Source organism: Argiope bruennichi, chromosome X1 (assembly GCF_947563725.1).
Source record: "Argiope bruennichi chromosome X1, qqArgBrue1.1, whole genome shotgun sequence".
NCBI classification, from domain to species: Eukaryota; Metazoa; Arthropoda; class Arachnida; order Araneae; family Araneidae; genus Argiope; species Argiope bruennichi.
The window spans coordinates 77,345,563-77,373,524 of NC_079162.1; the positions used below are offsets into that span (position 1 = coordinate 77,345,563).

A 27,962-nucleotide genomic window follows, 5' to 3' on the forward strand; every position below is an offset into this window, starting at 1 on the left:
ACCTTCATCAAAATTTCTTGCTGATACTGGATTTTCAATTGTAACAATTATGTTTTTTCCCTACCTAACAATCGCCCTTGCCCACCCAAAATACAAGCTTAACTTTTTTTTTTAACGATTTTAAAACTTTAACATACCACATTAATATCCTGAATTATGAGAAATTACATTAAATTTGTAATTCACAATGGTTTTCAGCATTTTTGAAAACGGGATGCGTAGTGAGAAACTGTTGCAAAAATTAAAATTATTATACATCGTAAACCTGCGTATTTTCTAAGCATAATATATTTTCTGTTTAATGATAATGCATAGTTTTTACAGAAAAATGTTTAAATGTGTATTTTTTAAAATTAATTTTAAATGTATTTTTTAAATTTTAACATTTATTTCCGCAACACTATAGAAGCACAACGTCTTCTGTTGTATTTTTTTTTTGACAAAAACATACAAATAAAAAAAACCTTTCATTACCAAAAAAATTTAAGTCAACATTTATAAGATTAACAATAAAAATCTCGGATCTTTTTCAACATTTTTTTAAATTAACAATAACTAATTCAGATGGATATATCCTTTCTGAAAATGTAGACATTGATGTAGAAGCATATTAATTACCAAAAAGCATATGGTCAAAAGTTTGCATTTGATTTTTATATATGCAGCAATAAAATCTCACTTGGTTGGGATAGAAATCATAAATTTCCTTTTAGCCTAACTCGCAGTAATTAGCAATTTAGAATATTTTATTTGCAGCCTTATAAAACTAAGAGCTAAAGCATTCCAGGATACTATCAGAGAATTGGCATAATTGCCAAAAATTAACGACAGAACTAAGTCATGTTCTAATTAAGTTTTACGCATCATTTTTTCTTTATAACAGAAATAAATAATGGCGCTTAGAATTCATCAGGCTATAAAAAATTAGTTTAGCAAAGGGTTTTTTTTGGAACGTTTCACATATCGAAAATTTAATAAAAACCTCTTATTTAATCTATATACAAAAATAAAAATGTCCTACTTTAGCTTTAAAAAATTACAGAAGAACGTGATTATATATTTGACGAAGAAATGAAAATGATTTCACAATATGAAGTCACATTACTTACAATGTTTTCAACGGAAGCAAATTCACGAAGTTGTAAAACGAAAATAAAAGCATTTAAAAAGCCTTTTTTGAAGTTAATGGATTATATTATCTCGCGCTGTCTTAACATTTAACAACACTCAACAAACAGAGAATCTTATTCAGTGAACTGCTTTAAAGTTTTGAATTTTAAATTAAAGCAAAGAAAACATTTTTCTTTTATCACAACGGTAACACGTTTAACGTGACTCAAAGATGAAGCAATGATATTGTTTTAAATTTCGTTACACTAAAAAACGTTGTTACAAATTATATCTAAAATTAATTTTCCAAAAACTATTAAATTAAAAAAAAAAGTGCATTCATTTAAACAAAATTAGTATCATTGGAAAGTCATCATTTTAAAACGGTGTAAAATAAGTTTTTGTGCGATTTGTTGTTATGGCGGAAACACATTAAAATTCGGTTTTATTTTTTAATTAAACTTCTAATTAAAATTCTGAAAAATCCGTTCTTAGTAGGCCTCAAATACCCAAGAAGTAACTTTGTTAAATTTCACGTTCCTAACTTTAATGGTTTATGCAACAAATTTTGAAATGGATAGAGACAAAAAACAGTGAAAGAAATCAATATAAGAAAACCTATGGCATCCAAGTTAAAATTTCATCATCCTGGATTTTATGCAATCGACTGACTTAATTACACATAGCAATGAATTAAATTCAATCTAGTATAGTAAAACCCTTTTAAACAGATAGTACAAAAGAGATCGTTCATAAGACATATTGACGAGAACAGTGATGCATCTTTCCCCATGTTTGATACATCTCTTGGGAGCACCAAATTCATCCTGCTGTATTCTTCTTTTCCTTACCAATCTGCATATTTTTCTTTAACACATAAAAAGTTTTAAGCGCACATTTATTCGGCATAACTAAGGCAAATACTTCACCATCTTTGAATTCCACTGAAGGTTTTTCAAATCGCAAGAGGTATGACATAGTACGTATTTGGCACTGCCTCTTCGGGATAACCTTCCCAACATTACAATAAACAACAATGCATATTGTTGAAAAAGTAGTGGGAATAAATCATTGCGTGTATTAATACGTGTGGGCACTCCTCAAAAGGTTTTCTTTGCACTTCTCCAAAAAATTAAGCATCTTTTCATGACGCTACGCACCCTAGAAAAGTCTTTCATCACCCAATTAGTTATACTAAATGTTAGAAGCTAACCCTAGTGTAATAATGACAAGGGAAATAACTATTTACATTAAGAAAAGAAAGTAACAGGAATAAAACTCAAGCACAAAATTAAAAAGAAAGGGAATTTTATTGACTAGTGAACGGTATAGAAAAATGACTGCCACATCACTAGTTACAATTAGAGTCACTAACTGTTCTTTTTCTTAGTTAACGGTCAGATACAAAGAAGTGGTGCTGGAGAAGCTTTCATGGTAAATAAATTACAATTTAAATAATAATCATAAGATACACTAATAGATTATGCAACAAAATTTATTTTAAAAGTATACTCAGCTTCAAAAAAACAGAATACACATGACAAATTACATCATAAAAAAAAATCCCATATAGGAAAACAAGATTAATGTGACATCAATAAAAAGATTTTTTCATAGTATTTAGCCTTTGTAATAAAAATAACATTAAAACACAAGGCATATATAACACACAAAAAAAAAAAAAATCTTTTTCACAACATTTTATGTAGTCAATATTCATTTTGATTCACTCTTCTTGCTACTTTACTCCAAAACCTATCTGCAACTAACAGCAAAATGTACAACATTAATAATACAAGACCATATTTTTATAGCTATTATAACACAATGTGATTCTCTCTCTCTTAAATATTTTGCATGTTTCACAAGAAAAAAATACACTAAATGAGAGCCAATATGGGTTCTTTCAATAAAATGAAGCATTTTCTAAGAGCATAAATATTTCAAATATATAATAGCAATTATGTCACAAATCTAAAATTCACTTTAACTGCATATTTAAAAAACAGCAGCAAATAAATTGTTTGCTACTGATAAAAAAGATAGCAAAAAAAAAAAAAAAAAAAAAATTCTATATTTTTAAATATGTTACATCTATTCTCACTAACAGGTTTGAAAAATTCAGCTACATGAATTAGCACTAAAATAAGCAGCGATTTCTTTCCAATAAATGGATCTGGATATTTCTTCTCTCCAATTTTTAAAAAGAATTATAAGGATAAAAATACACTTTGTACTAAAATATGCAAAACGCTTCACTTCATCACCAATAGCAAAAAACATGAAAATATCAGAAATCTCCAAATGAAAGGCAAATCCTGTATTAATTCAATAATAATATACTATAATTCTTAAATTAACAAAGTCATTGCCAAACACGCAATATTTTAAACAGCAGGTTAGGTAAATATCGTTTTCAAGCTTGATGCTCAAAAATAAACAACTGTTACGAAATATATGTAGTTAAATTTTTCTTTCCAAATATCTTGCACTTAATAGTTTATATAATTAATGTACTAACAGTACATTTAGGAAACAAATTCATTGTGCTGATTCTATCACCAATAAAATAAAAACTGCCTACGTTTTTCCGAATTAATTTTACAAACTAGCGCCGTTAAGTTCTTCAATTAGTTCAAACAAAAACTGAATTATAAAAGAGAAATGTATCTAGCATATTAAGAAGTATACAGAAAAGAGATTGTTTCATATGTATATCAGAGAAGTCGATAAAGAAAATAAGAAACGGAGTTCATACTTTTAGATGTTCAAAATACCTAAGTTTTGGATCAGTACTTAATATGGACAGGCTTGAATTAAGTATTTCCCTGATGAGTATTTTCACTCCCGAGTGATAAAGAGGGGAACATGAATAGGCTGTCACCATGAGGGTAATATTACAAGGAATCTCATTACTACACATTGTGAATATGCAATCATCTAATGCCTACAAAATGTAATTAAGGCATAAGTAAAAATATTAATTTGCTAGTGCAATTTCGATTTTCTTTTAATCTCTGCATTAACACATTTCTATATTTCAAAAATCTAAAAATGTATTTGAATCGAACAGCTGATAGCATGGTTTTTTTAATATTAAAATTTAGATGGCAATATACTGCTAAATTTATCATTGATAAATGTTTATCATATTTGCTATCTATATAAAAAAATTTACAAAATACATCCAATGACAACTTATTTTCAAGAAACAATAACGCCTGAAATGACACTATAAATTTCCAGTTGTTTCTCTTTATGAATTTAAAAAAATCAATCTACATGTAAAGGGATGAATTAAATATAATATGCAGTAAATTCTTTCTAATCCATTTTAATAAAACCAATAACTATATTAAGTGGATTTTCTTCCTATATATCTTTGTATAAATCTAAAACATATTTAATATTTGAAAAATATTTTCACATATAACTCGAACGAAACAAGATTGAAATATTAGGAATACAGAAACGGTAAAGTAGGTTGTAGAAATAAATTACAATGGAACCTTGCTAACAGAGCATAATTCGTTCATGAATCTTACTCGAAATGCGAAACAGTTCTTTCTATAGGAATCCATGTAAAATAGGGCATCGCTTTCAATTCCGAAAGCAAAATATTCAAATTTATAATATTATTTATTTGCTTCTGCTTTTACAAGAAAATTGTCGGAAGACATTTGTCTTTGAATACGTCTCAGAATTTGGCGAAAACGAGATAAAGAATTATCATTAAATGAGTTTGTAGCAAGGATAGCAATTGCCTTATTAAGGTATTGCTTCCGAACATATGATGCAATAATTTCCCATGCTTTCTGTATCTCTTTTCTCACTGGAAGTCATTGCTCTGTTGCCCCTATTATCTTAACCAAATCTCCTAGTTCTGGCTGTTTCTCCATAAGCTCATCGATGTCGTTACTATCCATTTTTAGTCCGACAAAATCTCATCGATTAGGCTCAAAAGGAACTAGCTCAAAACCCTCGGAATGGCGTTCAATAATGCTATCCAGCCTAAATTTCCATATAGACATAAGGGCTCTTTTCAAACAAGTGCTACAGGATACAGCTCTATCCAGCATGTGACATCACGGTGTCTGCTCGCCACTCATTCTGCGAAATATCGCTCTTTAAGCGAGTTATTTTTTTACACTTTATGCGAATCGCTCGTTATGCAAGGTGCTCGCTAAGCGAGGTTTGACTGCATCACAAATTACATAAGTTTTGAAATTTTCCAACTGAATTTTTATTACTTATTCTTATTTACATTTTGAAAGGCCTCGTTTTAAACAGCTTGTAAAAAGTCTTTTAAAGCTGTCATGCAAGACAATGGCCAATATATCTTCATATAAACAGATTGAGAAAAAAATTGCATCTCCTTACCATAAACAGAAATCATTGCAGGATTCAGTAATTTTTTTAGGAAATTTATAAACTTTTCAATGCTTTGGTATTGTTGCTGCAACCAGATATATTCACTTTTGAAGTAATTATATGTTAAACATTTTGTTACATTCTTCTTAAATAGAAATTGGAGAAGACTAAGAATTCTTTCTAAGATGTAACAGGGTGAATTACTACTGAACACTAAATTTTCCACTGTCGTTTCTTTAAAAACTCCATTCTATTCATTATATATACATGTTTACTTGTTGATTCTAATTTTTGAAACATTATCACTGTAAGTTGCAGTAAAAATTACAAATAACATACTTTGTTAATCACAAAATACCATCCTTAAATAACAAAAGAATCTGACACATTTTCAGAAATCTCTTTTCTCAGGTACCCTTCCTTTCAGCCATTTACTAGTTAAATTGGCCAAACAAATTAATGCCCTTCCATTTCATTACTCATTCCTAGTAAAATAAAATTAATATACTTTAAAATTCTCATTTTTATTTTCATAAATAAGATTTTGACAAGAAAATAAAATGTTCCAAGATAAAATCGTATTATCTGAAATCGTTTTGCATATTTTAAGAAATACATAAAAAGTTCATCTTTCTAAAAATATTTGATTATTTATTCTAAATTGAACTTTTCGAATGGCATTTTCCTAAATGTTTGCCACCATATAGTCTAATTGTTGCTAAGCCATTAAAAAAAATGCCTTTAATTAGCATACTATTGTGAAATAAATATCATTCGCTAAAAACAAATTTGCACTGGCTTTAAAAATATAAAAGTCCTAAAGGCAGCAAATTAACAAATGCATTTTCAAAATATATACAAGTGAGAACTGCAGAATATTCATACTGCAATGAAAGTGAAGAAATATAAAAAACTGCATTAGAAATATAAAACTTGACACATCATTAGTAATAAAAGAAACATCTGTTACAATTTATAATTTCAACAAATAATCTTTGCTTCATATTTGGTTATCAGCAAAAAATGTTTCTCAGCAAGTTCGGCATGAAATTAACATTTCTAGAAGTTTCTTCTCCACATTCGAATAAATAGCCTCACAATTTTTTGAAAAATTCAAATTTGCCACCTGTCTGTCACTTAGGCATTAATAAAGTTTGTCATAATTGAATATAATTTCCATAAATCTTCTCGTTCTGCAAAATTTACAAATTGTCAACTTGGATGACATAAATGACTATTAAGTATACCCCTATATCTTCACATATTAAATTATCCATCAGCGAACAAATAAACTTTGCAAGGTGGAGTATTTCTACACTATTTTTTATAAATAAAAATAAGTTTAAATATGAAGATTAAATATAAAATTAATCAAACGCTGAACTAAAAATAATTAGATCGTATTTACCTCTGAAGAAAAATACCTTTGAATTAAAATTAAAAATAAAAATGAATAGCCACTGGCAATAGATGGCAAATTTTTGAAAACAGCTTCTGGCAATCGCTGCAACTAGATGGTTGAAAAACATAATGGGCTCAAACAGAGAACTTTTTTTTTTTTTTTCAAAAACAATCAATTATTTATTCTTACACGAAAAATAAAACAACTTGAGACAAATTTTGAAGGTAAAATTACACACAATTTAAATGCATTACAAGTACCTCTCAATTCGAAAAATGAATACTTAGCTCTAAAAACTACTCTGAAGAATTGCCTCGTATTTTAAAAGAATAGATAACAAAGAACAATGCTAGCAAATCTCAATGAATAATAGTTTTAATTATATATTATGAGCACACAACTAATTAAAAATAGATTGTGCAAACTGAGTTTTTAACCTACTCTACTTTCACAATAATTACAAACATTCTAAATAATAAATTTCAATTATTTAAGCAGCAGACTCCATAAAAAGGTTTAATAAAAACACAGAATCACACAAGTATTCAAATAGAATCAAGATTGCAGATTTGTGAAAAAGTATTCCAAAAGAAATAAAGATAAATTACATAACAATTATGCTACTGTATGGAGGCAGAAATTTGATTAAAACAAGCATGATTTTATTTTTAAGTTTGTTTCATTATATTCATATTCATTATCCAAAATTACATTACGGCATACCCTCCAACACCTACGGAATTCCCGTAGTTGCTACGAAAATTAGACGAAAACTACGTAGTTACGGATATATAGTGAAAAACTACAATGGCGATAAATATCCTTTTTCCTAAATTTTCACTCACAGCAATGCTGGTGATTAGTGAGGGGGGGGGGCAAAATCTTGTTCCATCATCAATACAAAAACACTGGAGTCGCTTCTCATAACAAAAAGAATATGGGAGTTTGTTATGATGTTAAACTGAGCATTGTTGACTTTTAAAAAGTATAAGTACTTGCTAATAAAAAAAATAGTGTTAATTTGTTTGATAAACAAAATCGATTTTTGTAATTTTTTTAAAGAAGTATTTCACTTATATATTTAGTCAATAATAAATGTCTGTTAATCCTGCTGTTCTGTTCGTATTTACTTCACGTATGTAGTGTTCGGGTCAATATGACCCGACTCAGAAAACACATTTCTTGCAGTAATTGACAGGTGCCATTTAAGAAATGGTTAAAACAATAGCAATATAAGTTTAAAAATATATCTAATAGTATAAAGCTTCTGTAAAAATTAACAGAAAAATATTTGAATTCGAAACTTACAATAATATAAAGCACCTATAAAAACAGAAAAATATTAGATATTGAAACTTACCTTCATTTATAATTTGAACAATATCTTACATGAGGTTTGCAAATCCGATTCTTACAATTGTAGCATAACATATTAGTTTTGTTGTCTTTGCTTGATGGACAGAGCTTGCACCTTGCAGGTTTGGCACACAATTGTCGACGAAATATATTTCTACCAGTTTCTTTATTCCATAGGCTTTTTGTTGATTCTCCATATGATTTATAAACACCAGCCAACAATAATCCAATATATGCTTGAAAGTTTAACTTTCAATATTCTTCCACTTTTTTCCATAAACCTATTCTCCTTCAATGTTAGTCACATTTATGATTTCGTTTTCAATTGTAGAATTGAATACTACCTCAAATGCAGTTTTTACGTCTGATATCCTTGCCGTTGCATACGTTGCGACCCTGGTGTAGTTTTTATAGTATTAGCAGCTGTTGATTGAGAAGAATGTGGCAGCGGATCCAATTTCCACTTTATTTCACGATTCTTGGACTGAATACTCCCTTTATAGTTCATTTGTTGAATATCGGTATCAAAATCGTTGTCAGAACTTTCACTCTCAATTTCATCACTTGCATGATTTTCATACTCCGATACTTCTTCGCTGTCAGAAGCTTCAATAGATATATCAGCATCACTCAAATTTCTGCGATTCGCCATTTTTTCTCTCGCATTCACAACTCTTTTACAATAAATCAGAATGTGAAAAACAGCAGAAAAAATTAATGTTGCAATAAGAGCAAATAGTTTGGTCCTCTGCCAATCGTATCAACTTTTTGATCTTGCACGCGCTCTCTTGTCATGTGACCATACACATACGCCAACGAAACAGATTTCGAAAACGGGTAAATTACAGAAACAATAGTTATTCATTTCTTTTGAACTATCCCAAACGAAAGTGAACATGAATAAGTAAAAATATTTTTTTTTTTTTTTTGCATTGGGTCATATTGACCAGAACGATACATTATGTATAAATTGAAAAATATTCCTTCGAAATACGAATAAACAAATCCCTCTAGGAGTACATATTTACCAAAGATGTCAAGAAGTTTCAAGAAAATAATCCTGTACTATATATTTTTACGAAGGTATAAATTTTATTTCGGGTCATACAGACCCGAACAAAACAGCAGGGTTAAGTAATTTTGAGTAATGTTTTAATTTAAATTCTTTGGAAATATCTATTCTTCAATAATTTGTGAATATTCGTTTAATGCAATAATATCTACAAAAGCAAGTCTAGCTTGCATTTTTTTTTATTTTGTGTGTGTGTGTGTGTAAAATCCGTTTTTTTCGAAAAAAAAAATATTTAGATTCGAATCACATACAGTTTACATGCGAGTATTTTTCAACCTTACCTCAGAATCATCTCGCATCCATGAGCGCCATCTCAAAATTTTGAGGCACCAGTAGGTTATCATCCTATGGGAACAATGCAAGTACCACAAAAATTCACGAAATGGCGCTATATGACATTGTCAGCATGAGAGCAGATAGAAAAAGACTAATAGTTATAAAAAAAATTTGTGTGAGTGTGTAAAATCACGTTTTTTCAGGAAATACACCTATATAGATAAACTTAATAAGCAAAACATTATCTAAATATAAAATTTGATTCAAATCGTTAGAGCCGTTTCCGAGATACACGAAATAAATATATACGTAACATATTTTGATTGAAGTAGAATACAGGTTCGAAACAGTGAAGAGTATGGTATTTTTAAACAGAAGAAGAGACTTGGTATTTTTAATTACGTTTTATTCTATTCCGAGTAGCAGGCATGATTATATACAAGAAAACGCAGCGCGGCACACACAGAAGTAAGAAAAGGGAAAAAAGGGACGAACAGATGATGACTTGCCTTATATAACATAGGATTTCCGGCCACACGCCACTGGAGTGACCTTAGACAAGGGGAAAAGTATCACTTTCATTTGATACGCAGTAATGATGGCGCATTATTTTTACAAAGGGATTAATTAAACTGAAAGTGGAATTGGATCACGAAATAAGAGAATATTTTAGAATGAAGTTACTATGGGCTAAATTAAGATAAAATCTTGGAAATTAATTAAATTGAAATTAGAATTAAAATATCATTACATATATATGTACAAGAATTGCTCATTTGAAGTTATAAGAAATCTGTAAGAAGTACTACCGGATGACTGGGTAAGCAATGTTGGAGGGCATGTTACAGCAATAATACTTTTAATACATGAACAGTTTTTCAATTATAAAACAATCAAATAGAGATGAAATTGAACTCTGATACATTGGCAAAGAAGCAGAAATGACAGACAGCACAGTGATGGATCAAATAAAACAAAAATATTTTTCCTTTTCCCATCTTTTCTTATTTTGCCTATTTTTGTTAATGAAATAAGCTTTCAACAATGACAGAATCTTCTCATTTGAGATATAATAAGATATTAATATGGGGAATAAATTTAATACATGTAAAACATTACATTAGATCAATAAAAAGTTCACATTCAAATTTAAGGCAAGAGGAAAACTTTAATTTGAAACATTAAGTATCTAAATTTATTTAAAGACAATTTTTTATCATATAATTAAGCTAAGATCACTACAACTTGAAATGTTGGTGAAATAATAGTAAATACTATCACAAGTTTACTTCATATATCTTAAGAAATTAACATCAACGGTAAATACTTTTAAATGAAGCAATTTGCTATGAATTTATGTCAATATAAGCAAAGGAAAAGGTAAAAACATTTTGTAACAAGTTGATTAATCAGTTAGAAACGTCCCTAAATATCTGCAAGGACTAAATTATTTCAACTTTGCACTATTATACAAAATGCCTGATATGAATATATTTCACAATTCATATCAGCTACAAATACAATTTAAAATAATTAAGCACCAACTTTAATTGAATTATAATGAATATTAAATTAACAACATGTATTGAAAGTCAATGCACATTACAGTGTATTGCATACAATTGTTACACAATATAATACATTTCAAAATTAAACTTAACATTTTGATAACATTTCTTGTATACTTCAATATAAGAATTTTAAATTTACGCTATATTTTACCTACTATATTTGTACTTAGCAAGAAATAAATCAAAACTACATAATCATTACATATATGTCAAGAATGTGTGACTAATATTCAGCTAGAGTATATCTTTCTAAAAATATCACAGTTTCATTACTTAAATTTGATTGTGTACTCTTACAATCCCCACACAATGAAACTACTTTTCAAAAAGGCAACACAGAAAATACAATACTGTATGAATAATACAATATCTATAAACAAATATCTTTGTAAACAAGTATATAAACAACCCACACCTAAACAAATTTTCTCACTTCATAGAAAACACAAGATAATTCTCAGATTTTATTAGAGAATGTATTCCTTTAAAAAAAATTATATTCTTTTTCAAATATTTCAGTTTATGTTAATGCATTGTTATTTTAATGAAAACTTTGCTTTCACTTCAAAAGTTTCCATTTTTAAAATACATTCATACAATCAGATACTACTACACAACCATGAATGCAACAAAACCAAGTTCTAATTAAATATCGGTAGTTACATTAATGAAAATAAACAATGCATATCTTATTGATTTACTCTAAGCTCAGGAAGGAAAACAAAAATATGCTGCTTATATACAAAAAAATTTTCAATCATATAACTCAAAATAAGAACTAAATTTTAACAACCCACAAAGAACCATTACTGCACAGAAAAGAAAAAGAACTAAAAAAAAAGACTTATTTTTGATGATCCCAAAATGTTAATTAGCTCAGTAAAATTTAGATAAGATTTTCAGCATCAACATTTTAATGAAATCGATTGAATGCAGTATACAGATAGTGCCTTGAAGTACCTGTATGTAATAAACCTTTTTCTAAACACAGCCATCACATGTTTAATTTTGCTCTTTTCCAATGTTTTTTGATTTAGACAAAGTATAGACAGGTAATTAAAACAATTCCATTGAACAGTAGAATTCTGCCAACTCTACATTTCTCATCATTTAAGTTGGCCTTGATTCTGATAGTTTGAAATAACAGTACATTTAACGAAATCTTTCTCAAAAACATGCTAATCCCTCTCTTATCATTTACAAATAATGGTACAATCGTGTTTGGGGAGAGGCATTCGAATAATATGAATATATCTTTTTAGCTTTAAATAATGGAGTAATGAATTAAATTCTAGGTTATTCAATAGAATATCTCATATGTACAGTTCTATAAGTCACTCTAAACTTAATCAATAAAAGTAACAAACAAGATCCAGCTCCATTTCTGGCGATAATAAAAGACAATTGCAGCACAATGCTAATTCTATGAATTTAAAATGCATTAAATCAATGCAAACTGTCTAAGTCCCTCATTAGAAATCGCAAAATGCATCTTTTTGCATTGCCTTTTCTTGAGCAGAAATTATTCTTCGCATTCACTGGTTCATAACTTAAATGTCCTGCTTCCTTTACAGCAAGGCACTTGAAATTTGGCAAAGTTATTCCTTGGGGTCACAAAAAAAATAAGACATCTCATTTTAATAAGACATTCAAGGTGTAACAAAATATATAAAACTGAACGTTTTTACACCAATTATTTCAAACCAATTCTTTTGTTCAGTGCCTTCCTTTCAACCAGAGGATTTCACATTTCAGCATTTGGAAGCAGTTATCAACTACTTTCACTTCTTGATCATAAAACTTGATTGTACTATGGTCATAAAAAAGTGATAAGTGTAAATGATGCCCTTCTCCCCTTTATGCAGAATAGTTCTTAACAATTTTGAATTTATTACTACATTACAATTAATTACTTCCAGTACAACTGCAAGCATTCTTTTTTAAATTAAAATCTGGAACAAAACAGCATAAACTTTGCTGAACTACACAGAATTTCAAAATATGCAATATAATCAATTTAATTTAATAAAACAGCACTTTAAATATTCAGTCACCAATATTTTTCTAATATTAAAAAAAAAAAGTTTATAAAACTTTGTTGCTGTCCCACCTTCAATTAAAAAAATGACACAAAAAAAACTAAAAATAATACAAGGGAAAACAAAATGCATTTTTATTATCAACATGACTCATTTGAAGCAAAAGAATTAAGAAAAATAGACTTCCTAACCATTTCAATCAAGTGCAATGCTTCTAGAATGATACATTTGCATAAATATGGCACATTCAAAATTAGACATGTCTTCAACAGACAAAGATTAAGAAATAACTGAAAGCTGAAAATTTTACAATAATGAATAACAAATGCTCATCATCTGTTTGAAATTAAATCAAAATGAAAAAAAAGGCTGTAAAGTAGCAACGAGAGTACACTTACACTATATACAAAATTTTACATCATAAATACAACCTAATTCTTTAAGAAAAAAATATTAACAGTTACTTTTATAATTCATGAAAGTAATGAGTATTTCCACTCGCACGTGAAGAACCTGCAATAAAAAAAAGAATTAAAATTAATCAATACGTAGTTATCAGACAATTAACTAAAATACAGTTACTTAACACAATATATTAATAAATGGAATATAAAACATTTATTACAAAAAATGAGAATTATTACAGTATGGTTAATTTAAATTTTATAAAATTTTAATTACTTTAAAGAAAAGCTTACTAAAAACAGCTCTACCTTTAAAAAAATTTACAGTAATTTTAAATCTCATTCTGTATAAAAAATTTTAAAGCATGTACACATTTTTTTAAGAAATTATAACTTGATTTATTAGACTGAGGTTCCATTATGAATATCTTCTATATTGGGAGATTACATTCTCGTTTTGAACAGATTAAAATTACAAATGCACTTTGTTCGATATTTAAATTTCATATTACTCAATTATTAAGCTACATATTCACAGTTGAATATACAGCACTATTAATATTTGGCATAAAACTAACCAGATTCTGTAGATTTTCTACTAACCTTGCCTATATAAACATGAAAGTTTAATGAGGTTTAGCGAAAATATTATTAAAGTTTACAATTAAGAATTCAAATTCAATATAATTTCATTGTCGTTAAAGAATTTTTGTACAATTTAATACAACAAATATACTGACCTTTTTCTTTCTCCAGTTCTTTTCCAATGTCATTCCAAACTGTAAAAATAGTAAAGTATTCTATTATAAATTATATATAATATACAAAATATTTTAATTCTATATATTTGTAATATTATCTCAAATTAATTTGCATAATGAAATCAGAATAAGAAACCCCAACAAGTAAAATTTCAATTAGGTATAACTAAAGCATTTAAATCTTGATTTTTAAAAATGTCTTTTAGATATAATCGCAGTTCTCTAACCAGACTACAAGCATTAATGTCACAGGAGAGACGAAGGGACACAGTACAATGTAAATCAGACAAATCATGAAATTCATACTTATTTTAATTTCTAAATAAAAAATATTCAAAAATTTCTCCAAAGAATTATATAACTATTCCGACTTAATTACAACAATTCACAACATTAAATATGTTTTACATGAAAAACTTTCAAAGGACTGCATCAAAAAGAACATAATACAATGGTACAGAAAAAGGTCTTCTAAAAGGTACAATGAAAAACATACAACTTGTTTATGTGAAACTTTGTGATCAAGAACTACTACAAAAATGCTTACAGGTAAAACTTAAATATTTGAAAAATTCCAAACTCAAAGATTTGCAGAAATTATACCAATGATACAGTTCAACAAAGATATTAGACATTATGAACACAACTGGAATTAATATTAATACAATGAAAGGATTTTCCAAGTTTGATAAAGAACAACTCAGCAAAGCTAAATGAAATTTCAGGGTAGACATTATTTCTTCTATTTGATTTTCTTTGACTTTCCAGGTTTTTATAAAGAAATTCCAGACTTATATTTATCCTATATCTAAAATCTTATTCAGTGGCAGAAAAATTCCATTCATTTTAGTCCACCCATTAGCAGAATGCTTAAACCATTTGTATCATACAGAAAAAAAGCAGAAAACTGATCCTTATAACCATTTTTTCTTTCTTTTATGCAATGAAGCAAAAACTGATGATTAAGACCAAAGAAAAACATTTTAGAAATATAATTTTTTTAAAAAGAGATGGTATGAATAAATTTTGTAATTTTTCTTCTTCTTTTGTCTGCGACTAGCGATTTTACATAAATTGAAATGCATCAGAAAAATGTTGCTTTCTTTTTGATAAAATTGTCAGAAAAATAAGTACCTAAAATATATTAAATAACAAATTTAAAATAATTTAATATGTTTAGTATTATTTTTAAATTCAAAAGCATTTTGTTTAGCATTGGGGGGAATTTCGAAGATACACAGAATAAAAAATGTTGAAAGAAAGCAATAGCAATAAAGTATATCAGGAGCTTTAAAGATTTCATAATTTTGCCATATAATTTAAAATCCACATTCATAATGTGTTGAAATACTCAATGAAAATGCATGCACAAGATAAAAAGTGCTTAAAGAAAATATTCACAATAGTGCAATAATTCAGGACAAAAAAAAAAAATATCTAATACGTGGAAAAATGAATTAATAGTAGTAATATTTATTGACAATCAATTAGTTCTGGATTATATTACTGGTCAAAGATTTTACATCTAGTTTAAAACAACTTTGAATATTAATAATAAAAAAATTCATACTTTTATTTCTGTACCATAGGGGAAAAATAAAATAAAATAGTTAAAAATGCTTTAACAATAAAAAAAGCATAATGAAAGCTGAAAATCTTAGTAATGGGAATTCGATTTCCATTATACATTGCCTTTTCCATAGATAGAAATTTTTACTAATTATGCAACTCTGAAAAAAAAAATGCTTTTATGTAATTTTAAAAAATACATAACAACAATTTATCTATATTTTAAAAATAATTATTTCTTAATCGCTTGAACTTTGATAACACTTAAATTTCTTTAGTTCATCCCCCCCCCCTCTACACAGACACAGTGACTCTTAACAAGTGCTGAATCAAAATGAGGTTTCAACAGATTCCCTTCTAAAACTATAAAATACTTTCTGGAAGTTTCGCTTACTTTTTTATCTGCCTTTCTCCCATCTGATCATGTCTCTTACACAAAAATTCTTGATAACAGATGAAAATTAGTTATTTTCATTACATTATGAAGAATTTAAGATGTTAAAAAATTCTATACATTTCTCTTTAAATATTATATATCTAAGCAAGCAATGTAAGCATTATACCACTGATATTAACAGTTCAAAAATCAATACAGAGGAATACATTTTTATCATTAAAAAAAATAAACTGGGATAAGGACAAAAAAAATTGAAATAATTTGCCTAATAGAAAATAAGAAATCAAATTCCAGCTAACAAATTTTAAACAAGCAAGACTTTTGTTATTTAAGCTTGTATGAAGATCAATAGCCTTAGAAACAAAGAAGCAAAATAAAAATAAAATAAAATAATCAAGACTAAGATTTACTAACCACTTATTAATTATAGAAGAACATGGGTACATGTAATTAGCTATTCTTTTTAAAAATTAAAAGAATTTTTGAAAGAAATTATTTAAATTACAGATGTATAGAAAGTTGCTGAGTAATTACATAACATCTTAAATTATGTTAGGAATAAAACATATATTAATAATCTTAATTCTAGTATTACATTTTGTCTTTAAAATCTTATATTTCAGATGCTACCTTGTATACTTTACAAGCTGAACCAATCAAGTTGTTAATGATTTCATTCTAATCTGGGACATACATTTCAAACAGAAAGAAAATTATCTAGTACTAGTGAAAAATTAAAAGGTAAGAAACAAAAATTCTACTGTTACAGAAAATAGATGAAAATTTTTTTAAATCAACTTGCAATTTATATTTAAAATTTTAAGTAAGGAAAGTAAATGTAACTTACCATTACAGAAATAATCAGTCAACTCTATATAGTTCTTTTTATTGTATTTAACATCAGAATCTTTCCAGTACAAAGTCTTATCTTTTAAATTAATACGTTTATTGGTTGTTTCGATTTCTGATGATGCAGAAGGTAAAGCATTCTCCATTGACAATGGAATTGATGTTTTTTGGAGAGAACTGCCAGTTTTAATGCTTTCATCAGATAGAGAATCTTCACCAATGTCTTGCACAGCAAGTGGCTCGCTTTTCTCAATATGGTTATTGTCAGAACACAATTTTACCATCTCTTCATATTCTATACCAAAACTGATCTCAGACATACTACCAGGAGGTGAATAATTGTTCATTATGATCACAGGAGGTTGTTTTTTCAAAAGATTATCTAAATGTAAATCTCTATTTTCAGTTGGTTTAAATGCATCGCCAAAGGAACTAACACTACTTGGACTGCTGTACACAGAATCAGTTTTCATACTTGCCATTTGTGTATCTGTTATACTAGTAGTAAAATCAGATGACTCGCTAGATCTGTTTGTTGATTCGGGTAACACAGAACTGTCAACAGAATTTTTTTCTAAACTACTTAAACAATCATCCAGAGAACTATCATTTTCCACAACCTTTTTATCAATGGGAGGAAAAGTAGAATTTGAAGGATTAGTACTCAAAACATTCTTACAAGTCTGCAAACTTGAATTATAAAAACTAGGTTTCTCTAAACTAACAACAATAGGTCGAGGTGCAACAAAGTTTTGTCCATTTTGATGACACTGATTTAATGCAACACTACCCAGGGGCTCAGGAACATTTACATCCAACTGAGACAATCTTGATATAACCCAATCAGAACTACCTGGTTGAGGATTTTCCTCTTTTGACAACTTTTCTGGTACAGGGTTTTCTGAAACTAGTGGGTTCTCTTCTGGGATTTTATTATCTAATACAACACAGCCTTGAATTCCACTGCATGTTGTAGACATACGTATAACATCAGCATAAGAAGCTTGTGGTATGGTAGAGGACACAGAGGATGAAACAGTTGAGGCATTCAAAGTAATATTTGTACCTGATAAAGCATGAGTAATTTCTATATCAGAACTTTCAATAGATGATCGCTCAGATGGTGGCATACTAGTGTAACTTGAATTTAGTTTTCCTTGCTGATTATGATTAGTGGAAGGCAAAGCCGGAAAAAGTATTTTATCAGTTTCATCTACATTTTTTGTTAAACTCTCTCCAAACTCTGATGTAACAGGAATATCCCATTTTTTAGAAGAATAATTTTGTTTTTTAATCTGTAACTGTTCATCAAAATAATCAACTTTGCACGTCATGGAAATATCCTTTAGGGAACTTGGATTTTCAAATACTGAAAGATCAGTCAATTTAACTCTATAATTATTCATGCACGCATCTGGCAATGCAACATATTTCTCGTATTTCCCATTATATTTTCCATTTGCACTATAATTTTCTCGAGTTGATCTAGCTAAAGCTTTATAATTTGGTTCTGGAAAAGTAATATTTTGAGGAATACCTTTTGAACTATGATACCCAAATCTTGAATCTGGCAATGATGGATAGAATCTATTTGCAGAGAATGGATTATTTGAATGGGTAATTTTTGAACTAAATGATTTTTGCTCAGAAAATGAAGTTCTTTGTTTATGCTTAGAAGACTTGGGAAAAGAAAGTTCATAATGATGATTTGATTGATAATTAAATACTTTGTTTAAGGCAGAAATATCAGATACTGTAGATGTAAAATTACAAAATGTGGCATGAGTATTAACCGAAATATTTGAAATATTTCCATTCAAATCATGGCTAGATTCAATCCGAGTAACCTCAGGAGGTGAACTGATAGAATCAGCATTCAAAATTAAACATGGTCTACTTCTGAATCCACATCTATCACATGAATGCTTTAAGAAAGTTTTTGTCTCATTTGTATACAAGCCAAATTTTTTATTAATTGGAATAGATGCATTTTTCTCTCTGGGTATATATGAAATTTTATTTCTTCCACTATCTGGTCTTACAGAAAGATGAGTACTTTTAACAAAATTTGCTTTGAAAGCATCTACTTTTTTGTTTCCACAGAAATCTGAGTATGATTTTCTAACTGCTTCCTTATTCTTTTCCATTTCTTTATGTGAATCATCTTTCTAGAAAGAATCCAATTCTAAAAAATTCTTCAAAACTAAAAAAGAAAAATATATTTACTTTCAAAATAAAAATACCAACACTGCACACATTTCATTAATACACATATATAGAGAAAAATCAATTTCATTACAATGTTAGAAAATGTAAATACCTAAATAGGTAGTTAATGGAATACAGATCAAATAAAAAACCACAATTCATCATAAGTAGCTTCAATTATTTATAAAATTCATATAAAAATACTTAAAAGAAAATCATTTACACTCCTTTCTGAGGATTTTACAGTGATCATATATAAGGTGACCATTTTTTTTAAACCTGAAACCAGGACAACATGAATTTTGACCAGCCCCGCCCAAACTTTATAAATTTTTTTCAAAAATTCACCTAACGGCCAACCTGTATACCTAAGTAAATGAAAAACTTTTAGATAACAAAAAATGTTGCGTTTATTTAAACACAAAAAATGTGAAAACTAAAATATGATTTAACAATATAAAAATAAAACATAATAAACATAACATGATAAGCCATACCTAATATAATAACATAATAAAACATAAGGAATTATTTAATTTAATTTGTTTTTTTATATTTTTCTGAGGAGTGAATTGCTTTTAACAAATTTTTGTTTTCCTGTATATTTTCATAAAATTCCATACAGGCTGCATTTAAATTATTTTTGACAATCAACAAGAATTTCAAAGTTTCCACTTTCAATTCGGTTTTCTTGCTAGTCCAGATGTTGTTTAATAAAGAAAAAACCCGTTCGGTCGGTGCATTAGTTCCTGGCATACAGAGGCAATACTCTACCAATTTGCCAATATTATTGGACACATCATTTTCTTTAAAGGCTTTAAAAATTTCAATCCACCTGATACCGAATATCTGATACCGAAACACAATTTTGTTTCCAATGCCCAAGTTTCTCATCTGTGGTGTAGCGCTGAATGAAACAGATTTTATCAAAGAGTTCATCTTCAATTAAATTTATTTCCGGATAATGTTGAATTAAATAGTCACTGCATACTTGAACCATTTGATGCGTAGGTTTCATGTTTAATGTAATCCAATTAAACTTCTCGATTCCCTCAAAATGGCCTTTCCATTCTTCCAGATACTGAAAACATTTGCTGTAAAATTCCACCACTTTTTCTTTGAAAATATTCGATTTAACTAAGCCGTCTTCTTCTAGACTTTTTAAATTTTGTCGAACTTGCAGGGGCAGAAACACACTTGCTATCATGTCAGCAATTTTGCTTTTAAGGTCCTTATAAATGATATTTGTTTCCAACATAGAAATATCCTGTCCTTCTATCTTTAAAACCGTGTTATGAAACATTGACGACACATTATGGAGAAAGAAAAGCCAAGATTCGGTTTCAGGATTCTCAAAATAATTTTTTATAATTGTCGGAGTTTTTTCATTAGACGCAAAATACGATTTTAATGCAGGAAATATTTCCAACACGCTCAAAAGCTGGTCATAACGCTAACCACCGCGTAGCACTGTAACCCAAAAGTTTTTAATATTCTATGTCTACAAAATTACAAAATTCTTTTAATTCACTGACGCGCAAGTATAAATGTAAAAGTAAGGGTAAATCTTGATAATTAAAGTTTGTATATCAATTGAAAGGCAGTCCGCCGCGGTTTGTATAGAATTCTTTAAAATATGCGCTGAGCAACCAATTCCCACAAGCTCCCGTCCGTCCAAAGTAGCTTTTAGCTTGGTAAAAATATTATTTTCCCCGGCTCTTCGCATGCCTCCAAAGTAAGTGTTGGTGTTGTCGGCACAAAACCCTAATATTTTGCTTTCTAACTTATGTTTTTTTAAGACCTCTACAATATATTCGGTAACTATGTCAGACGTTTCTCCTGGCAAATCCTTTACTTCAATAGTTTTTACCTGGATTCCATTCTTGTATGAAAAATATCTGACAAGTAAAGGAATAAGTTTAACTTCTTTGTGATTTGAGGAGTCTGAATACACTGATATAAAACTTACGTTTCTCAAATCTTCATCCAATATTTGATTTGCATAAGGGACAAGTACATCGGTGATTATAGCTTCGCATTTGGTCCTAGAGCATGTGAATTTAGCATCGAAATATGCCTTAATAAGTTTACAGGTACAGTCCATTGATCGAAAAGATTGATTATGCATAACTGTATGATATGCCCACAAACCTTCAGCTGCAGCTATTTTCTTCTCGGTAGTTTCAAATTCTTTTTTTCTTAAAATATGATGTCATACTCGAACTTGCAATTGCTGCTGACACTGCTCGTTTGTGTTTAACTGTTTTTATGTGGTTTTCAATGTCGCTTTTTCCACTATTTGCAATAGAAAACGTGCTTCTACATTTTTCACAATATACTTCACTAGGATCAATATTATTACTTTCTTTAATAAATGTATATTTTAATTTTAAATCATCATTAAATACACACTTTCGTCATTTTGCCGCCATGATAATAATAAGGTAGGTACATCACAGTAGTTAGTACATCAGACCACCACTGGCTTGTATGACGTCGTGGCGGTCCTGACGATATCACATGGAATTATCAGGGTTGCCAGTTCTAATTTTATTGTTTTTATTTTATTACTTTTTTTTGTTTTAATGTTTTCTAATCTAAAACCAGTACTTTTCGTGTACTGGTTTTGTTTAATGACTAACCAGGACTTATGTCCTGAAAACCAGTACTGTACTGGTAAAATCAGTACGAATGGTTACCTTATCATATATCGCTAAGAAATAATGCGAGACAAGATTTTTTATTCTTGTATGACCTTTCCTCATAAGCTGTTTCTTTATATTTAAAGACTAAAATGTTAAGATTCTATAAACATGCCCTTTCCAAAAAAAGTAAAATGATCTTATGATCTTATTTACTTTAAGCCTTTTTCAGCGTATTTAAAAAAAAAAAAAATTACAAAAGAATAAATATTTTAAAATACACTAAATAGAAAATCAAGAGTCAATTTTCTTGTAAACTTGTCTTCACCAAAAGATAAAAATATATTGATTCTATATTGGTACAATCAAAATTTCCTGTAACTATAACAGTTAAGCACAGTAAAATTATACACAGAACGCACTGGTTAACAAATTTTTTGACAACTTGATGTAAAATATCAGAAAAAACAGGGCAAAGAAAAGAAAAATAATTTCACTATTACAGATTATTTGAATTTTTTCTAATCACTCTTTCAGAAGCCGAATAAAAAATTTGACCCATGAAAATTAAATGATTTAAGTTTAAGGAATACAGGTAAAAATAAAATGACCAAATGATTTAACACTAGAACTGCACAAGTCAAATTAATTGATGTATATTCCAGCCAGCATTTGTTTCATACCTAATCAGATTGAACACCCCAAAAAATTAATTAAAAATAAGATCCTTTTAAACTCACAAAAATCTTTCAATCTCAGTAAGGTGCAAATAATTAGACCACAAATGGCAATAATCCATAACGACAGCATATCTGCTATTAACGGTACAGAGCTTAGGAATGGTTAAATACAAGATAAAAAAAAAAAAAAAGTTAAAATCTACAATTTAGATAAGCAGCTTTAGTAAATTAGTAATACCAGTTAGCTCAATACAAATTAATACCAAGAGATTAAAATAAATTATTAGTGTACAAATAGGTGCAGGATATTAAAAATCAATAAAAAGGCAAAATATTTTCTTGTTAATTTATACGATATTCAGGCTAAATGTAAACATTCTAACAAACAATTGAACTCAACTTGCTTTTAAAAATGGGAAACATGGAAAAAAAAAAAAAAAAGTCTTTCATATTCAATTATTTTATTCTTTCATTCATGCTAGCTATTGTCTGAAAAAGTAAATTTTATAATAATCTCATTACATTTATACTGAATAATAATCAATAACACAGCCTTTAGACATGAAGAATTTATGTGTCTTGAGGAAACAATGTTCCAAAAAATATGGCTGATATGAATAAAAAATATTTTACATATCAATTTACTCATTTTATTTAATATGCCTATTTCTTTTAATATGAAATAGGTTCTATTTGAAAACAAATTAAATAAATACATTAAAAACCTCACAAAAGTAAGTTTTTCATGCAAAAAAAAAAAAAAAAAATCATACAAAAAAAATTGTTGCCAATATTAATACTTATTTAGAAACTAAAACAAGGAAAATCAAGATTATAACAGCTTATCTTTTTTAATTTCAAGAAGCTTTCAGAAAGTGATTTGATTACAGAAGTAGAAAATATATATAACAAATATGTCCCATATGTTTTACTGAGTTCAGAGTTTTTGACTTATTTATAAATGGAAAGAGCTTCATGTTCTAATATTTTTCCTATTAAAGAATAAATTAATAACAAAGCAAAAAACAAATAAGTTATTTGTATTGTTTAATTTAAAAAAAAAAAGAAAATGCTAGTTTGACCCTAACAATTTACATGAGATGAACATCTTCAAGAACAATGTTGTAAATATAATCCATAAAATATAAAAACAAAAGCATAGAACATTTTATAAAATACAGCTTAAATGAATACCAAGAAATATTACAATTTATCTTCCACAATAATATTTCTCCTCACTTTACTTTTAATATTTATATAACCGATTATTGATCCCCTACATAGAAGAAAAAATTCATTTCTTTATCTGCACCATATTTATTTAATAAATTATGTGCAGTGTATATTGATCTAACACAGTTAATCCACTCTTTAAAGATACATTTTTTTTCATGGAGTGAAATAAAAGGAATTAACTAAAAAATCTTTAAAGATATACAAATTAAATAGAATTTATTATAAAGCTGTTTTTTTAGACCAGAATTAAATTATGATTATTGTAAATGATTCCAACATTTGCAAAAGATCTCCACATGCGTTAAATGAATACAGATTGTTTAATTATAATATAGATTTTAGACATAAATCAAGACAATGTATTAATAATCATGACAATATGCAGATAAAAAATCATAACTGTCTAAATAATTAAATTCAGAGGATGCTTTTACAGTTCAAAAGAAATTCAGACCTTGATAAGATCTAAAATTATTGCTTAAACACAAATGTCAAAATGACATTATAAGACTTAAATAAGAAGAGGAGGAACACACCTATAGTATGATTTGTCACTCAAAAGAAACCAAGTTATTTAAATTAAAACCATTCACTTACTAAAAATCTGGCATTCCTAAACTTTTAGATTAAATATTAAAAGCCTTATTACTAATCAAAAATTTCAGTTAAAAATCTTTCATTAATTGTCAATTTATTATATTTCCAAAATAAATTACAAGGATTCTATGTAAAAAAAAAAAAAAAAAAAATTAAAGAAAAATGAATATACACTATAACGATGTAATGACAGCATTTCCCAAATTCATTTAAAAACAAAAATTCATTTTTTTTTTCACAAATTATAAAGTATCTAAATGTAGTTAAGTATATAATGGGATTAAAAATATAGAAAGAAGACTATTCGGGGGAGAGTTGGAAAGAATGGGACAGCTGCATTTATATCTAAATAAAAGATTAGAATCTATTTCTAGTTTCTACTTTACATAGAACAGTTATAACCCTCTTGCTTGATCCTAACTGTAACACCATCTGTAAGATTTGTGTTTAAAACAGAAAACATGATTTCTATACCTCAGAAGTAATGTAAATTCATAATTTTTAATGATTTTTTTTCAATCTTATCATTTGTAAAATAAAAATATTTTAACTGCTCAATAAATTCAAACATATAATGTTTACAAATTAACTGTCAAATTAAACTTATATGGAGCATGCTATATGCATTTTAAAAGAAAATTCTGTAGAGAGGAATGGACATGCTCAATTATATTTCAATACATTTTCTAAGTAACTAAATATGCTAATGATTAAAGTGTTAAATTTTTCTTCATGTCTTATAAAATTAGTTAGTGGGGTGTTACAATGCAGTAATAAATTGATGATTTTAAATTTATTAAAATATATAAGTTTATATTATCATGTCATATTATATAATTAAATAATATAAAGCAATAATATACAATAAAAAGACTGAGTTTCCACTAACCAAAACAAAGAGTATAAAATAAAATTTCACTTTTTAAAAAAAAATTTACTTAAGAGCATTAGTGTCTCTAAATGTTTTATTCTTTAGTTCTGTTAATAATTGTATCATATAAAGTATACTTAACTACTGTAAATCATTCTGTATCATTTCATATAAAAAAAAATTTCTACCTAAAATCATGTTTACCACTTAATTTCAGTTAAAGGAAATTCTATTGTAAATATAATAAAGTAATAAGCAATATAATAAATATTAAATAATGAAAAATATGAAGCAAAATTATGGAAGTTATTTATTAAAGCTTTTCTCTCTAATTTAAAAATAATTACTAATTTCACATTTTTTAAATATAAAAATACCATGAATATAGAAGTACCCAGATAGAGAAAAATATATTAAATAATAAATTTAAATAATAAAATATTAAATAATAATAACAAATTGCTGTATTAGTGAAAATAGTTATAAAAGAAAAAAGTTTTCAAGATATGGCAGCACCAATAAAGATTTCAAAATCAACTCTTGTTTGGCGTGTTCAAAATCATAAATCATTGAATGAAAAGGACAGCAATACACAATATTTATTAATTATAATTTCTTAAATCTTGTCCCAGTCCTCCCATATATAAGGGAGATGTGGGACAAAAATGTTACAATTTTTAACTATGCAAATAAAAACTAATTGTTTAGATTTGATTGTTCTTGAATTTTTTTTTGATCAAAGAATATATTGTTAGATTTTTACCTAATGAATTAAATTTCTTGTGAAATCTGTCCCAGACCTCCCTGTAAATTAAACAATGAAAAGTTCTAAAGATAAAAAAGATAAATAAAAAGAAAATTTACAGAAATCTGAAAGAAATAAATGCAAGTTAAACTTATGCCAAGTGGAATTAACATAAACCTATTTGTTGATCAAAGCTTTAAAATGATATTTTTTAAACCTCATAAAAACAAAATTGCATAATTTCTTATAAATGCAACATTATTCATTGCTCCATTTTTTTCTGATAACCTATTTATCATATATTGTCAACACAAAATATTACTCTATTTTTACATCAACCAGAATTTCTTTTTAAAAGTTAAAATCTATTAAATATAGCAAAAATTTATAATATACACAATTCAACTTCAAAAAGAAAATTATAAATAATGATGTAGAAAATAAAGCTATTCATTAATCTGTTAAATTGAAAGAAGTATGGGTCACTTGAAGTACATAAAATTTTAAAATTGAGCAGCCACATTATCAATCATGATACTTGCTTGAAGGAAAGAAAAAAAAAAAAGACTTTCATAAAGTAAAGAATTAGGCCAAACAAATACCGAGAAATAAAGTATGATTATTGAATATATTATTATTAAGTATTAAAGTATGATTATTTGAATAATAAAATAAATTTATACAAAAAGTGTTTCAAATATTAAAAATATTTTAAAATCAATACACAAAAAAATTAACAGACCTCAGGAATGATAAAATTCGAATCCGAAAAAGATAAAATCCGTGAAAATGGACGTTCGCTTTATTTTAAATAATTTCCACCAGCTTCAGAAAAATTTAAGTAATCTTTTGTATTTTACAATCTTTCATACTCCATTCTAACAGTTTATATTATTTGCAGAGATAATTGTTATTATTCTACTTAGAGTAATTAGTACTCTAACTTACAGTAATTTAGTTATTACTCTATTTAGAGTAATAACAATGTCTGCAATATTCGAAAGTCAAAATAAAAACAGAAAAAAAAATATTTATACGAAATAATAAGATTTATAGCTGGTTTATCCTTCTTTCATATTATTAGGCCCTAAAACAAAATAGTTACAAGGGAAAGAAAAATTAAACTGATCGCAATTCGCACGAAGCCTGGAAATTCAGTAGAGTGAGCACTCAACGACAAATTTTTATCTGTAATAAAATATTCAATCGATATCTCCAGAAATTTTACGAATGGAAAAATCATATTTAAACGCTGCAGCAGGAATAAAATTTAATATGAATAAACACTAATTCTATACTGATTAAACATTTTCACTGTACCTTAAAAAAATAACAAATAGTAAAAGTGTAGGCTTAAGAATAGAGCAAAAATTAGACATAATGCACAAAAAGTTGCAGAATATTAATATTATAATGCAAATATAAACTTACAAATTCCAGATTTCAACAGGAGTTATTAAAAACTTCTTAAAGTCTCCACATGCAAGAAATTCAATTTCACTAAAGACCGATTGCTATAACACACATAACAAAATGACGAATTTCATGTAAGTGTTCATATTAAAATGATGCCAATAATGAAGCAGAATTTTAATAAATAAACAATAAAAGAAACTTTACAAACACAGCATATACTACTTAATAAAATCAAAGTACTATCATATTATTTGAAAGTCATGTTACAAGAAAGACGTTAAAATGTTTTGCAGGAGGAACTGATCATGTCCCTGAAAAAGACTAAAGAACATCTGACCTATATAGCTACACTGCTGCACATAGGATTTTTTGGAAATTCTTAAGATACCT

General features: G+C 27.5%; 1 protein-coding gene across 1 annotated transcript; it reads right to left on the minus strand.

Annotated features, from left to right (window-relative positions):
• Window positions 1–2,401: 2,401 nt before the first annotated feature.
• LOC129959440 (uncharacterized) lies at window positions 2,402–27,701 on the minus strand. Its single transcript, XM_056072272.1, has 4 exons — window positions 27,588–27,701; window positions 17,176–19,380; window positions 14,342–14,380; window positions 2,402–13,710 (listed from the first exon to the last, which is right to left on the minus strand). Exons 2-4 carry the CDS (start codon window positions 19,322–19,324, stop codon window positions 13,664–13,666), a joined length of 2,235 nt encoding a protein of 744 aa, XP_055928247.1. The 5' UTR covers window positions 19,325–19,380; window positions 27,588–27,701; the 3' UTR covers window positions 2,402–13,663.
• Window positions 27,702–27,962: the final 261 nt, after the last annotated feature.

Bases quoted from the DNA above. Each gene is read 5' to 3' on its own strand.
- LOC129959440 (XM_056072272.1), bottom strand. From the start codon at position 19,324: ATGGAAAAGAATAAGGAAGCAGTTAGAAAATCATACTCAGATTTCTGT. The intron at 14,381-17,175 runs GTAAGTTACATT...CTATTTTTACAG, and splicing joins GACTGATTATTTCTGTAATG to TTTGGAATGACATTGGAAAA. The intron at 13,711-14,341 runs GTCAGTATATTT...TTTTTATTGCAG, and splicing joins AGAACTGGAGAAAGAAAAAG to GTTCTTCACGTGCGAGTGGA.